At 38.7% G+C, this 15750-nt stretch overlaps 1 protein-coding gene across 1 annotated transcript in view; it reads left to right on the forward strand.

Moving 5' to 3' along the window:
- Positions 1 to 12182, forward strand: part of LOC124142020 (glucans biosynthesis glucosyltransferase H-like) — a 40331-nt gene extending 28149 nt beyond the window's left edge. Inside the window, exon 2 of the mRNA XM_046510246.2 lies at positions 8787 to 12182. Coding sequence (XP_046366202.1) covers positions 9219 to 11273 — 2055 coding nt within the window. The 5' untranslated portion in view covers positions 8787 to 9218 and the 3' untranslated portion in view covers positions 11274 to 12182. The remainder of the gene's footprint in view (positions 1 to 8786) is intronic.
- The last annotated feature ends 3568 nt before the right edge of the window (positions 12183 to 15750 follow it).

Raw genomic sequence — 15750 nt, forward strand, 5'->3', positions numbered from 1 at the left:
CTGATAAATATCATGGTACATTAAACATTTAAACGGTGTGATAATTAATCCATATCATGGTACTTTAGACATTTAAACTATGTGAGGATGAATGAATAGCATGATACTTTAGACATTTAAACTGTGTGATGATGAATAAATAGCATGGTACTTTAGACATTTAAACTATGTGATAATGAATCCATACCATGGTACTTTAGACATTTAAACTATGTGATGATGAATAAATAGCATGATACTTTAGACATTTAAACTGTGTGATAATGAATCCATACCATGGTACTTTAGACATTTAAACTATGTGATGATGAATAAATAGCATGGTACTTTAGACATTTAAACTGTGTGATAATGAATCCATACCATGGTACTTTAGACATTTAAACTATGTGATGATGAATAAATAGCATGGTACTTTAGACATTTAAACTGTGTGATAATGAATCCATACCATGGTACTTTAGACATTTAAACTATGTGATGATGAATAAATAGCATGGTACTTTAGACATTTAAACGGTGTGAAAACGAATACATATAACTGTACTTGCCTTTGCATGTGTTTCTGAGGGGTGCCACCGATGGGGCAGGATGGATTGTCTGGTCCAGACTCGATTATTTACAGACCGCCGTCATATAGCTGGAATATTGCTGAGTGCGGCGTAAAACAACAAACAAACCAACCAACCATACATCACTATCACACTCACACACTTCAAATAGTTTCGATTTATTTTTTATCACTTTAAACAAGTTAAGAAGTGATAGATGTTAACATACCTTAAACACAACATTTAACACATTTGACACTCGCGTACACTCTGCTTGAGTTAATGTATCAGTTCGACGCTAAATTTGATAGAGGTGGATAAACCTCTGTGTCATATTGTACATGTACATACTCTCGCTCTACACCAATGCCATTGTTGTACATGTATAACAATATGAAAAACACCAGCCAGCTAAAGTCCAATGACTTCTCAAACGTAGCAAATCTGAAGTATTTTAAGAGTTAATCCTCTTGAACCTATACACATGCTGGCAATTTAAGGAGTTTTAATTCAATTGAAGTACTTAGTATATACATGTTAACTATTTCAAAAGTTTTAATTCAATTGATTTTGTGTAATTCGTAACAAGTTTTAGGTCTTAACTCAATTTGAAGTTGTAGACAGCCCACACCTACTAAAAACCAACACATTAAAAGAATGAGAGCCATTTAACTTCCTGGCATCTTTAATGTTTATTTTGTGCCACCGCAGTTCCGAGTTCCCGAGCCCATGGCCGTCATTAAATAAACACCCCCACATCTGCACACAATCGCTTCAAGGCTAATGAAAACATACAACGAATGTGAGTTAGATTAAGCGCTCTTTTGCACACATATGTACGTTTGAAGTCTCTCTACAGTGAAGGGCTTAGCCACTTGCTTTTGTGTTTTGCTGACATCATAGTACGTCATGAGGTTGTTTTTTTACGTCATCGAGTTAACTCTCAGGAACTCCTTAAAATACAATGTTCAACGATTAAATGTGGTGTGCTTGTATATTATTGTTAGATTGTTTGTTATTAAAAAAATGAATTGTTGCCCATTAGATCTAACCATTTTCTTTGTTAGAGTTGATTCGACATATGTTATGTATTTTTTGTATCTTAATGATTTACAAGTTCAGCCCGTGTTATGTCAGAATGACGTCAAGCATGATCACTTCAGAACATGGAACAGATTAAACCGGACCTTTGCTTGTAACGCGGTTATTAACAGGCAAATTGTCTGCATACCTTTTCGCATACAACAACATTCTTATGTCTGAAACCGGGGATCTATGTTATTGATAAAAGTCAAACTAAGATATTTCAAAGTATCTTTTAATTCAGCCCACTGTTATTGTATTTTTCTCGGTATGTAATGAGTATGTTTGTATATTGAACAAATTATGATCGACACAATTTATCCATTAACTTTAGAGGGGACATATGTATGTTCGTTTATTTGAAAGGAAAATGTAGGTAAAATGCCTACATTCACATTGAAATGAACACGAAAACACATTACACCTCTTACGTTAAGTTACAATATTCTGATGATTCCAATTAATCTGGAATATACTTCGATTTGGGCAAAAAGCAACTAGGTAGTCAGTAATATTGTGTTAAATTTACTGAAATACGGAAATTTACGGGATTTAATCAAATTATGGTTATGACAGAACGAATTAGATTCTTCTTCTCTCACACTTCCCTTTTTGTACCAGAGAATTTTAACGTTAAATAATTTCGAATAAATATTTCAGAAATATAGGGCAATATTATAGTTATAGATATTAGGTATTTTTTTATCAGTTTATTTATTATTTAAAGATAAATTATATATAAATAGAAATGACAAATTTCAAATCAAATTAAATTACTTGCAGTTATGTTAGCAGTTTACTACGTGGTTGGTATGTGGCATTGTTAGATGCAATCGAGATGTTTTAATACGGTTAACTGGAAAACTTGTTTCATATGTTTCCGTTAGAATATGCATGCACTATTACAGATCAGATCAAACTGTTCGAATAGTGGCGGGTTCTACCGGTAAAGCAAGACATGCTTACCCCTTTTTCACGAACACCTGGTGTCTGATTTTCAGTGATCCATTCATATAATTGTTATCACTATTTTGCCTTCCGTGTGGGATGGAGTCAGTGTCGGGAGATATTCGAGACTGGGCATTCTCTGGCATTGACGTTTTGAATGTCATGTGCCAGCTGCCACTTTTATAAGAATTGTGTTGACTAGTAAAATGTGTTTCTAGCAGAGATTACTTATGAATATGTAAAGAGTTTTGTCGTTTTAGTTTCACGAAAGAATAGTTTTATGTATGGAACATCAGTTGATAAAGTGGAATACATAGGAAACGGTATGTGGTTTTAATTAAGACGACCGTGATTTAGTGACATAATCCCCTGTGTGTGCACGGGATATTCGGGATGGGGGGCCCGGAACCTCAAGGGTGGGATGCTTGCGCGTTCGGATGCAGGTGGTTGGGGATCCAGGACGCTAGTGCACACTGTGGTATGCAAATTCCACCTCTCTCATTAAACAGCCGTGCACTACTTAAAATAACGGCACTTACAACAAATGTCAAGTTTAGAATTGAAATGGAAATACCACTCGGAGTTAGTTTGCAGGTCCGTGTGATACAATGGCGACAGTCCCATCTGTAAACACAACTTCAGGTTAAACCAGCCTGGGTTATGGTAGGAATGGGGTAAGCATTTGCAGGTTCGACATTTATGTCAATTGGGGACCTGGACAGTTTAGAGTAGATTAGGATGAACAAAACCGCCAGCTACAGGTGTAAATTGTGTTTATACGCGTAAACGGTTGCAGGTAACTGATGAAGAAGTCACGGAGCGTTGTGCTTTGATGTCAGACGGTAGGCAAAGGGGTTTGCGTATGCATGCTACGTGTTTGTTTCATATACAGTGAAGCCTTGTAAAGAATAGTCGAAAAAACGGTTAAAGGTGATTGTTGGTTAGGTACACAATGTACAATGGGACTTGACTTGCCTATGCATGTGTTTGCGACGGGTGCCACTGGTGGAGCGGGACAGGTCACCTTTTCGCGAACACCTTGTATCATCACTATTTGAAAGTGATTCATAAACACGTGTTCATGATATAGTCCGAATCGCACAATCGACTCTGCTTTTGGCAGTTAATTCTTATGATTATGGGAACGTCTTTGTCACTTCTGTTTAAGAGGTTTAGGGTTTTATTTGATTTATGAGAATAACTAATCAGTTAATCCGTTCTGAATAGTTATAACGTTTAAATTCTCGGTTTGTAGTTTGCGACGCAGAACTTTCTGTATGACTAATATATTTTTGGTACTGCGTTCATGCAAAATCCTATTTTTGAGAATGTGTCGTTTATGCGCTAACATCAAATTAGATCAAAAATGATACTGACCTATTTAATCCCACTAAAACTGACACGGTTTTAAAAAGTAAAACCGATTAAATATAACCGTCATTAAACTTAAATAAAAGAGTTCAATATTCTTAAGAAATCTCTGATGAAAGCGGATTCCATTGTACGATTCAGACTATATAATGAGCATGTGTTTATGACTCACTAATTAAGGAAACTGTTAAAATGACTAAAACCAAGCAATTTCCCTTTTCATGATCTTGTCAATTTTAAACTGAAAAGACCCCGATGTAAAAAACATGCATAAAAATGGACTATTTTTAAGTTATGTAATTTGATAAGGATAAGATGCAGCATAATTCTATTATTTTTTATAAACACTTTTTAATAATATAATTATGTATGAACTGGCATGATTTTTTGCAAAGTATTTGTAAATTACATTACAGACAAAAAATATCAGGTATAAAGCAAATCGTATGTCACATGTATTTTTTATCCCCTTCTTTGATAAAAATATTTCATTTCGACGTCACATATGAATATCTATTTTACTTGTAATTGTAATTAAAGAGAAACCAATGAGAAATTTGTATATAACAATATGTTTTCATTATACTATCAGTGAGTGCTATCTTAGTATTGTCATATAACCATATCTCTATCACATATTGTATGTATGGAAATGAAAGCGGCAAAACCCTTTCCATGTTCATAAATCTCTCCTTTAAACAGAGTCGATTTTACGATTCAGATTTTTTTATCCAGATCAGTATTAGTATTTATCCAGATTAGTATGAAACTAATATCTGCAAAAAGACCGCAACTAACTTGATTAATAACCGCAAATAGTTTCATTCATAACCGCAAATATTATGATTCAAAGGATTCAGTTTAGAGAAGATGACACGAGTCTACGTTATATTTTATACATACCGCAAACCGTTTATTTATCTATAACACAGCACGCCTTGTTGCTCGCATTGTTGTTACTGTGAGACAAGCCGAATGACGTCACAGAAAGACAGGCGGGGAACAAGGAAACCTTCTGTGAGTAATGCTGTTGCATCAAGCTACATCGCAGAATCCCTGAACGCCGACATCGCTTTGACGCTCTCCTCACTAGTATGTATAGATGATGCTGCAAAATTATTTACAAAAATGCTGACTCAGTCGTGGAATGATGAAGATAATTGGGTGGAACATTTTATGGCGTTAGTCATATGTATAAATTAGTATATAGTCCCAAGAATGAAATTTCTCTGTATGTTGGCTTATGAATTGAAATTTCCAAGATATTTTCTGTTAAGGACTTTTGTAATATAACACCTTGAAAGGGATTCTGGTAACATTAAACCTCAGTTATATGGCTGGTTGGTTGGTGTGTTTGTTGTTTAACGCCGCACTCAGCAATATTCCAGCTATACGACGTAAATAATCGAGTCTGGACCAGACAATCCAGTGATTAATATCATGAGCATCGACCCACGCAGTTTGGATCGATGACATGTATCAACCAAGTCAGCGAGCCTGACCACCCGATCCCGTTAGTCGCCTCTTACGACAAGCATAGTCGCCTTTTACGGCAAGCATGGGTTGCTGAAGACCTATTCTAACCCGGATCTTCACGGGTCCAGTTATATGGAATAGTTGAACACGTTGTATGTATACCTGGTCAAGAAGCTTTTAAAAGAAAGGTCCATTGAGAGTCTATCTATATATGTTGTTTCCAAGCACAAATTAATTCCCACCCTTCCTCGTGTATCTCAAATATTTCATTTGGAAGCTTTACCAAGCGGGCAGTCCGGTATAGAGAGGTGTTCTGAATAGTGATATGTACAGAATAACGATGACTGGAGACCATTGTACGATTCCGACTAGATCATGAGCATGTATTTATGAATCACTATCTAATAGTGATGATACCAGGTGTATCCGCCCTATAGGTGGCACCCGTCACAAACACATGCAAAGACAAGTCAAGTGTAAGGCATGCATGCTGCCCTATATAAGAGGTCAAAGTCTTATCTTTTATTCACTTTATTGCATTATTAAAGATTTCATCATTCATAGCTGAAGTTGTAGCTTTATTTATTAAATTTTAGATTTTTATTTAACGAAGCAGAACTGAATTAAATTTATGTTAATGCACAATATACATCAAACAAATTCCTAATTTTGAGTTATTATTTTTATTGTGATCTCTATTAAAAGACACAATATAAATTCTAGTTTGTATCATCAAAGGGTTGTTTGTGATCCATGTGACTCAACCAAGACGTGGGTAGTTCATCATATGAACATTGTAGTGACACCTTAGTTAATAACACATACATCATTTACAGTGGGTTAACTAATACATGTAGGGAAATTAAGGTTAAATCAAATGTCCTTCTTCTACACCCCTAAGCTCTTTTAGAGAAATTAGGAAGTGAATTTAACCAAAAAATACGCGCTTCTGTGTCCAGAAGAAGTCTATTTTATTGATTTAAGGATGCGTACATGTGCAATGATGTCGTGACGCTGTTTATGAGATCTACCAAAACGTACCCTGTCTTAATGATTCCTTTTTATTGCTTTTTATTAACGTCACGCGTGTAACAATAAGTGTCACGTATGTATTATTTCCCTTTATTTATAACAAAAGCCTATCAATTCAATTCAAATTGACCTGCTTGCACTTCAGATTTCATTTCTCTCGTATTACGTACTGTAGCTGTGCACATAAACAACGTCTGAACTAGAACTCCACCTTGCATACCCTATACAGAGTTTTAACAATAGACTGCACCTTCCTGTTCACAGTCATGGAAAATAGAAGTCCCTTGTACCTTAATGCAGTGGATCAGCAAAACATAATCAGCATATCTTGAATAGAGCGCAGATAACTTTCACATAAATGGTTGACATTCTTGAATAAATGGGAGTTGTCTTGTCTGGGTATGGCCATGGCCATAGTCCAAATAGAGACTGCCCAAACTTAATCACCCTCTGTCCACGCCCGTATGAAATCTCGCCCCATTATTATGCATATGCATTGTAACGTACGCCGCAACTATTTGTAGGCCAACCTAAGGAGTTTCCCGGCCGGGCAGTCACGCTTCGTATGAATCTATTTTGAGAACGCGGTTGAGTACATGCAGTCGAAAGATGGAAAATAAAATATTGCTGAGAGCCATCCATTGATATTCATTTCGTATGATAAAATCTTGGGATGTATTCTGGAACCAGTTTCACAGATGATTACCTTCAAGCGGTTCAAGTATTACATACATAACATGGGCGGGTCGGTGAGGAAATATAGTGACTCGGGTTGCATCCGGTATCTGATTGAAAATGTCCACGATCGACGGTCACGTTGTTCCGGTGAGTTGAATAGTATTCGCGATTGTAAATACGTCCTAAGCCGGGCTCTCCTTTCGGACAGTCTCGTTGCTATTTACGTCCCACGTCCGAAAACATACCACGGCCGCATCGTGACGCATCGTGTCGCATCTCTGTGCTGGATTTATGGCCTTCTGTCACTTACACAACCCCAGCGGACGTCAAAACAGATTAACGAAAGGCGGAGGATAGATAAAACATGTATGCACACCTGCCTTAATGGCAAGATCATAAATTTATGTACACTTACATTTATGACTCCTTAAAACTCCAAGTATTTGACACTGCAATTAAAACGATATCCACTTATACAAATAAAAAAAAATGGTTACGTTTATAGTGACAACCTGATAAATCGAACTCCTTTAACTCGATATATAGCTCAAGACGGTTTGATTGTATAAACAGTAAACTACGTTTATAACGAACACGCTTATAACGAACTGACGGATATAACGAACTTACTTTTTGTCCCAACTATTTGCTATAGTTATGCTGTATATATGCATATAACGAACTACGGCTACAACGAACTAAAATGAGCGGTCCCTTTGAGTTCGTTATAACCGTAGTTTACTGTACCTTGTTGAATCCTTATCGGAAGAATGGTCTAATAGCGACGCCCAATTTACCTCCAATTACGTAATGGTAATGGTCATATCGTTCACTGTAGTAAACGTGATGAAATTTAAGCATGTGTTTTTATTAAAAGAATCACGTGGTGACTCTACAGCTAATGTACTTTTAAAACCTTTAATTCTGAAAAGTTTCAACGCGCAGGTAGCTATATTTAGGGACTAAGTACAATAGTTACAATTTACGAGTTGCGATTATGACATTATTAAAGCAGGTTTTCTGCATATGTACAGACGCGTGGAAATTCTCCGACACACTTGCCTTTGATAACGCTACCGTTAAGAGCCAAGGGCCCCTTTACCCCATAGAAACACAACTCCGTGTTCCCATAACCAAAAGGAGCAATAACCTAAATTCAAATTTTGGGTGGGGATAAAGGGAATATTTGATTATCTAATGCACATGATAATGAATGTATGTTTGAGTTAAGTGTATTTATGTAAGGTATGATCATGCAAATATAGGCGTATGTCATTATCAATTATTTTTAGAGCTTGAAAATGGTTTTATTTTTAAGACAACCTAAGAGAACTGCTAACGGTGCTTGTGAGTGTTGATTCTGTTGAACGGAATGTTGTACAGTTACGCTTTATCTATAACAACATTGTTCTTAAATTAATCACCAGGATGCTGTTGTTTCCTTCACGTTAAGATGCGTAATATTCACGCTTGAGAGACGTTCAGTTGCGAATTAAATTCCGTTTCATGTCCACCAATCCTAAATTTCATAAAATTTAACACAACGAAGAAACCCGTGTGCCCGTTTCACACCTGCTATTGTGTTGCGTGGAATGCATATGGTAGAGCGTGTATGCTCCAAATAAAAGTTGTATTTTCTGTTTACAGGCGACGGGATTTCGACACAGACTGACGGACTGTGATTACCGAGCGAGAATGTGTGACCACGATGTGATTAACAACGAGCCACGCACAGAAGGGAGGAGCTTTGATTGACGCTTACAACAATGCGTGCCTACGTAAACAGCGACAGTTGACACCCATTGGCTGGGCCGTCTCGGTCCTCTCGGTGGGCGGTGCCCTGACTCAATGAATCTAACTAATAATTTGGAAAACTTACAACCCTACAAATAACATTATACCAGTTAGCGGTCAATCCCTTTGCCGGACCTATATAAGGAACTGGCTAATTTTATGTCTCATTCGAACTCAAAATATAAATGAGTGAGCACACCAATATTTGTCACATAATCGAAGACTGTTCTGAATCTATGATGGACTTGTGATACTTCGGATATTTGTGTTCTTTAAAGGTAAATAATGAATAGGACTAAACGTGTATTCGTCTATTTTACCTTCTGGGTGGTATTGGCCCTTGGGGCTGTGTTGTTGAATATATTCAACATAGACTGGTCAAAAACAAACATATTTCAAGGAATACTCCTGACAGTGGTGCTAGGCGTACTACAGGGTTCCGTGTTGGAGTTTCCAGTTATGACAGTTGCTACGCTCCTTGTCGGAGGGGATAGACGAGAGAATGATCGAGTTTCGGGAGACCAGTTCACCATCGTCCTCAACTACAACCTCCTCGCCGTCAGCAAAGACGACATCGACGAGTGTCTGCAAACCATGTACGACGCCTACATGGGAAACCTGTCTGAGAACGCTTGTGCCGTGTTAGTGAGCGCTACCAATTCAGAGGAACTTAAGACTTATGAGCTGGAGGTGAGAGATAACTTCAGAGCAATGGTGTACGACGAGCTCTTCAGGGAAGGGTTAAATTATGCTAGTGGGGATCGAGACCTTGTAGACTCACTTCGGCTACAACATATCTGGTCTAAATTCGACGATATGGATCGTAATATTTTCGTTCGGACTTATTTAGATGAAATATGTGATCGCTTTGCTCGTGATTTCATGGTTGTACACAGAGTGAGCAGAGTGTTAAGGAAATGTGGACAGTACCAAGACTTAATGCTTTTATCTCATGGTGATGACGAGGCCTACACATATACAGATAAAGACTTCTATGGAAGGCAAGCCAGGCCATTTGGGCAGCCTTTGTTCCATGACTCTGAAGATGTGGAGAATATTTTCGGCCGCCAGTTTGACTATACGTTGGTTCTTGACGGCGACACTGGTGTTGTAAGGGGATCAGTGTTTCAGTTGCTAGAGATAGCTGCGGCCAACCCTGATAGAGGCATCATACAACCAGCCATTAAACTCCACTGTACAAGTACAGACACTATTTTCATGCATTTGGAAAGAATGAGACAGGCTATTTATGAACCCATGACAAACGCCATAACTGCTCTCCTGGGACAGTCGTCCTATTTCGGTAAAGCTTTGATCAGGAACTCCGTTTATATTGAGAACGTCATAGGAACCAGAGACAATCTCATAGAGCGGGTTCCCGTTGATGTACTCAGCCACGACACATTTGAAGCTGCTCTTCTCAAGCCACTGTACGCCGGGTCCGTTTACCTCCTGGAGGCGCCCTCCTACAACTACGTGGCCTGGAATATTCGGGAAAGACGGTGGAACAGAGGTGAGGTTCTGTTGTCCATGTACTTTTGGAAGAACGCCATCGGTATACCAATGCGATGGCTCCAGAAGAAGCTTCAAGGAGAGAAGTTCAATGCCACCAAACTGAGAACCGAGTCAAAGCTGGACTTTGTCACGTCGTACATTGCTCACTCCGCCCTGCGTCAGATGTTCATGAAGCCGCTCCTGCTGGCATACATCATCATCCACTACCAGACACATCTCCGTTATAGGTACGCCTCCATCATCATCGTCATGTTCCTCGTCCTCGTCTTCCCAAAGTTTGCCACCTGCACCCGAGAAAACTACAAGTTTGTGTTCCTCGAGACTGTCGCCTCCATCCTCCAGTTCACACCTGAGGCAATGGTGGGATGCGTACGAATCGTACGGGCCATTCAGGCCAATATTAGTGCATCGGTGAAATGGGTTCCCCAGAGAGCCGTGGAAGAGGAATTCAAAAACTCAAATCCTTTTATTTCGAGCTGTAAACATTTATGGGGCTACAACCTGTTCGCAGTGACATGTGCTGTGCTTGTGGGCTTTTTTGCAAGCGAAGCATTACTGATTCTCGTGATGCTCGTGACTTTGTTTTTTTTACCATTTTATACAGGGTTCACCTCACTTACACCAGACTTTAAATCATCCAAGAGTGTGATGGAAAAATATAAGGCAAATGTGGAGACAGCAATAAGCACCATTGCACAGCCCGACAAAAGGGTGGGCCCACAAAAATACGTATTTACAAACATTGCCACTACTCTCTCAACCCATCCGGACGCTAACACGCGCTACAAACCCTTCGCATTCCGTGGCCACTATAACGTTGTGTAAATACTTAGAAATCCCTAACCAAACACTGGCCAGTTGCAAATAGCATTAACATGGATTCTATAGAATCCCATCCATCGTTTCTACGTGTTCATTTTGCTCATTCTATCGGAACAATTCGGATTTCCGAGGCAACCAAGATCGATGGAGGATGTTCCGATTGCTCATTGTTCTTCACAGTCAGTATCATGCTCATTTCATGTTTTGAACTTTGTAAGGTTGAACGCTTGTGAAACTGATGTAGTCATATGCAATAGCTTTGTCTCGAATATGTGTGTTATTACCATGTGGACTATTGGATGCTGCAACGCGCGCTCAAGTGACATGCTTCCTGTTCATTTACGCAATGTTCTGCGTTGTTGGTGCTTTATCATTAAGTTACATATTATAATATACATTAGTTATGAAAAACTGGTCATTGACTGATAGCGTTAAAAGGAACATCTTTGTCATTGACAGTAAGGATATGTTCTTCATCCCCAGAAACAACATGAATCAAACACGATATGATTTGCCCCAAAATTGATAGTGCTCTTGTTCAAATGGTGGGGTAAAACCAAGAAAATGCGAATTACAAGCTATTTTAAAAATTCACAATAAAAATGACTTTTTGAACCCCTTGAACCTTCTCATCTAAAATTCTAAGCTGTCGTGTAGTATTTAAAGTATGTTTTCTTAATTTCTAAATTTGAGTTTAATATTTGCCCCCATGGTAAAATCAGTGCAACGCAATGCGTTCTTATTGTTTGATCTCACGAGCTTCGAATCAAACTCCCGAACACGAATGACAGAGTTACACTTTTAGATGGCACTGAACCCAGTTTCATGTATGATCCCAATGTAAAAATGTGATTTATTTATTTTTGAATGTTTTATACGTAAGATATTTTTATATTAAATTAACTAAATATTTACGTGTGTTGTGTCTTTTTTATTTGATTTGTTTTGTGTCAAATAGCGTGGGCGTGGGCGGGAATAAAGAATTTCACTTACTGACGTGATGAATTTGGCCTTGACCTAGATAAATATACTGAAAGATCTGTTAAATGCAATGGGTATAATTTTTTTTTTTTTAAATTGCAAACTTGACATTCTTAATGTGACCTTGACCTTATTCCAAATTCAGGTCAGTCTAAACTGAACTTCCTTAATCAACATCTCCGTGTGCAGTTGTTACTCGTAATAAGTCGGTCACGGTGACCTTATACTGATGATGTTTGTCTCAGCATGCAGACCTTCACCTTCACACATGATTAAACATGTTAGAAGGGGCGGTCGGGTAGCCTAGTGGTTAAAGCGTTGGCTCGTCACGCCGAAGACCCGGGTTCGATTCCCGACATGGGTACAATGTGTGAAGCCCATTTCTGGTGTCCCCCGCCGTGATATTGCTGGAATATTGCTAAAATCGGCGTAAAACCATACTCACTCACTTAAACATGTTAGAAGGTCGATACCTTCCCCTTCGGATGGCAATTGCAGGGGTTCATTCACCTACAGATATCTTATTGTTAGAGTTTGTCCGGATTAAGAAATGTCCGGATTATTAAATCATGGGTACAGGGTAATTAGGAACTTTTTTTGTTTAACGCCGCACTCAACAATATAATTGCGATATGACGGCGGTCTGAAAATAATCGAGTCTGGACCAAACAATCCAGTGATTGACAACATGAGCATCTATCTACAATTGGGATACGATGACTTGCATCAACCAAGTCATCGAGTCTGACCACCCGATCCCGTTTGTCGCCTCTGACGACAAGCATGGGTTGGAACTTGCTGAGGACCTAATCTAACCCGGATCTTCAGTGGTGGGTAATTAGGAGACAGTGACTATGGCGAGTATGGTTTTACGCTGCTTTTAGCAATGTTCCAGCAATATCACGGCGTTATCCCTTTTAACGCTGACCTATTCTACCGGGTACCCCTGAACAACGGATGTATATTTACCTAGAGTAGTTTTTAATCACACAAACTTTAAAAGCACGAAGAGTAAACCGAAATAAGCAATATCCAATGTCTTCCACATTGTACCCATGTGGGGGGTCGAACCCAGGTCTTCGGTGTGACGAGCGAACACTTTAACCACTAGGCTACCCAATCACCCCTATTGAGTGATAAACGCGCTGTGTACTAACGTACTTAGAGCTAGGTTACCTGTACAATTATCCGAGCTCAATTGATTTTGGAACCGAACGTTGAACCTTTCGAGTTGAGTTGATTGGTTCAACTGTGTCATATGGCCCTGTGACGCAGGGGTAGCATTATGCAGATGGCTGTTACAATGAATGCTCGTTCCACCCGTGACGAACAGGTCTGGTTGTTGATGAAATATAGTGATAGCTAAATAGACAGATTTTTTATTCATGCACCGATTGTCTTTAAATGTAATATCCAGTTATGTATGACTGTTTAATAATCTCATACCAACTTTGACAGGTGTAGGTCCAATAGTTTTTCAGATATTGTAGTAAACGTCGGTTCCTTAAATTACCTTCCAGACTATAGCTATAAACTGAAGACACTGTACCTTTATCATGACAAAAATAAACTCTTTGGGGTAAGCGAAGATATTGCATGAAGGGGAATGGATTTTGTCCATTGTTTGAATGCGTTTAAAATGCCTACCGACATTGAATAAGAAATAAGTCCTTTTTAAAATATTTTATTCCGGGGGCGATCGTCAAATGGACCGATTCAACCAGAATTGGGATTAGATACATCTGATGTACCAATCGGAATCGAGTAATTTCCAAATTCATGGTAGAATGTTAAGTCAGTCATTCACATTCATTCCAACAACATCGCCCGTGAGATGGGCTATACGTGCTAATCTAACTTATTTAATAGGCATTTAGGAGTTGGAGTACAAAGTAAGGATACGAATTTATGGATAAACAACTTCTTTATTACAATTAAGAGCGACGTTTCGGTACCTGTATATATACTTGTCAACCATACTCTGTATATCACTTGCTTGATAACGGTCTGAGAACCTACACCGAAACGTCGCTCTTAATTGTAATTTAGAAGTTATTCATCCATAAAACCTTATCCTTGAAACGTGCTAATCTAGTTTCACTGTACATTTTAGTCATTTTTAAACTCAAGCACTTTCTCCAACCCTTCAAAGTAAATCTAAGAGACATACCACGGATTTCAATAGATAGCTTAAATCAATATATCAAATACCTCTTGTTTTTTGTTACGCCCGCCAACAGCCCACAACGCTTAGTTGTGTTAACGGCCAAGGGAGGTAACTCTAACTACACTTCATTGGAAACATGTCAACGTGCATTTCTCTGATTATTAATTTGGATTTACATTCATAATACCGTATTCAGTGACTAAAGGTCGTGACACGTTTAAAATACTCAAACAGTGAAAAAGCCATTTTGAATTATTATCCTGTTTTTCTTTGACTAGTAACTGCTTTGTCAATATAGATACCTACCAACGACTTGACACTGTAGGGGCGGTGGAGTAGCCTAGTGGTTATAATTTAAGCGTTCGCTTGTCACACCAAGGGCCCGGGATCGATTCCCCACATGGTTACAATTGGTAAAGCCAATTTCTGGTGTCCTCTGCCGTGATATTGCTAAAGGCGGCGTAATCCATACTCACTCGATCACTCACTCACTCTATATTGTGTTTATATTGTGTTTACATTGTGTTTACATTGTGTTTACATTGTGTTTACATTTATCTCTCCAGGGTACGTTCTTGACACTGAGTTAGTGTAACATTGGTTGGAGGAGTTAGCGGGCCATAAGGGAAGGGGAAGTATAAGGGCCGTTCTTGACCCACTGAAAATGTCAAAACTGTAACGTCACGGAGCACTTTGAGATTTTGGTTTGAAAACTATCAAATATGTTGAAATGATGTTGTTTTTTTTGTTCCTTCCACTTGCTGGTTTTGGACTTTGGGACCGTTCCACAAAGCGATCTTAGCACTACGATGATCGCAAGCCAATGTTAAAGTAGGGGACTTACGATCACCTTAGCGCTAAGATTGCTTTGAGGAACGGGGCCTATGTCTACAAAAAATACTTTAGTGTGAGTGAAAAATGACGATTTTGTTGACCCAAGGGGCTTTGGTACGATGTGTTGGTACTGTCCTACGTCACCTAAGAAATACTATAACTGGTAATCGTTTTGTTTATTTCTTAAATTATACAGATCCCGGGGTCTAAAATGAGCCGTTACCCTATCTTGGCCTTTACGGAATTATACAGTGCATGAAAAGCGTTTTCCTTGCTATGGGCGTCGGTAGCTGGTATATATGCCACAAATGATCGGACCAACTCCCTGGCCTTATGAGTAGAGCGTCTGTCCGGAGAGTGGAAGATCGGTGGTTCAATCCAGACGCCTCATTCCTAAAGACTTGCATTGTTGTTACCCTGCTAGTATTGTATATCACTGGACTAGCACTATAACACAAGCATTATGCACACAGACACAGAGACACAGACACAAACACA

The sequence above is a fragment of the Haliotis rufescens genome, unplaced genomic scaffold, assembly GCF_023055435.1.
Source record: "Haliotis rufescens isolate VD_foot unplaced genomic scaffold, xgHalRufe1.0.p SCAF_12, whole genome shotgun sequence".
NCBI classification, from domain to species: Eukaryota; Metazoa; Mollusca; class Gastropoda; order Lepetellida; family Haliotidae; genus Haliotis; species Haliotis rufescens.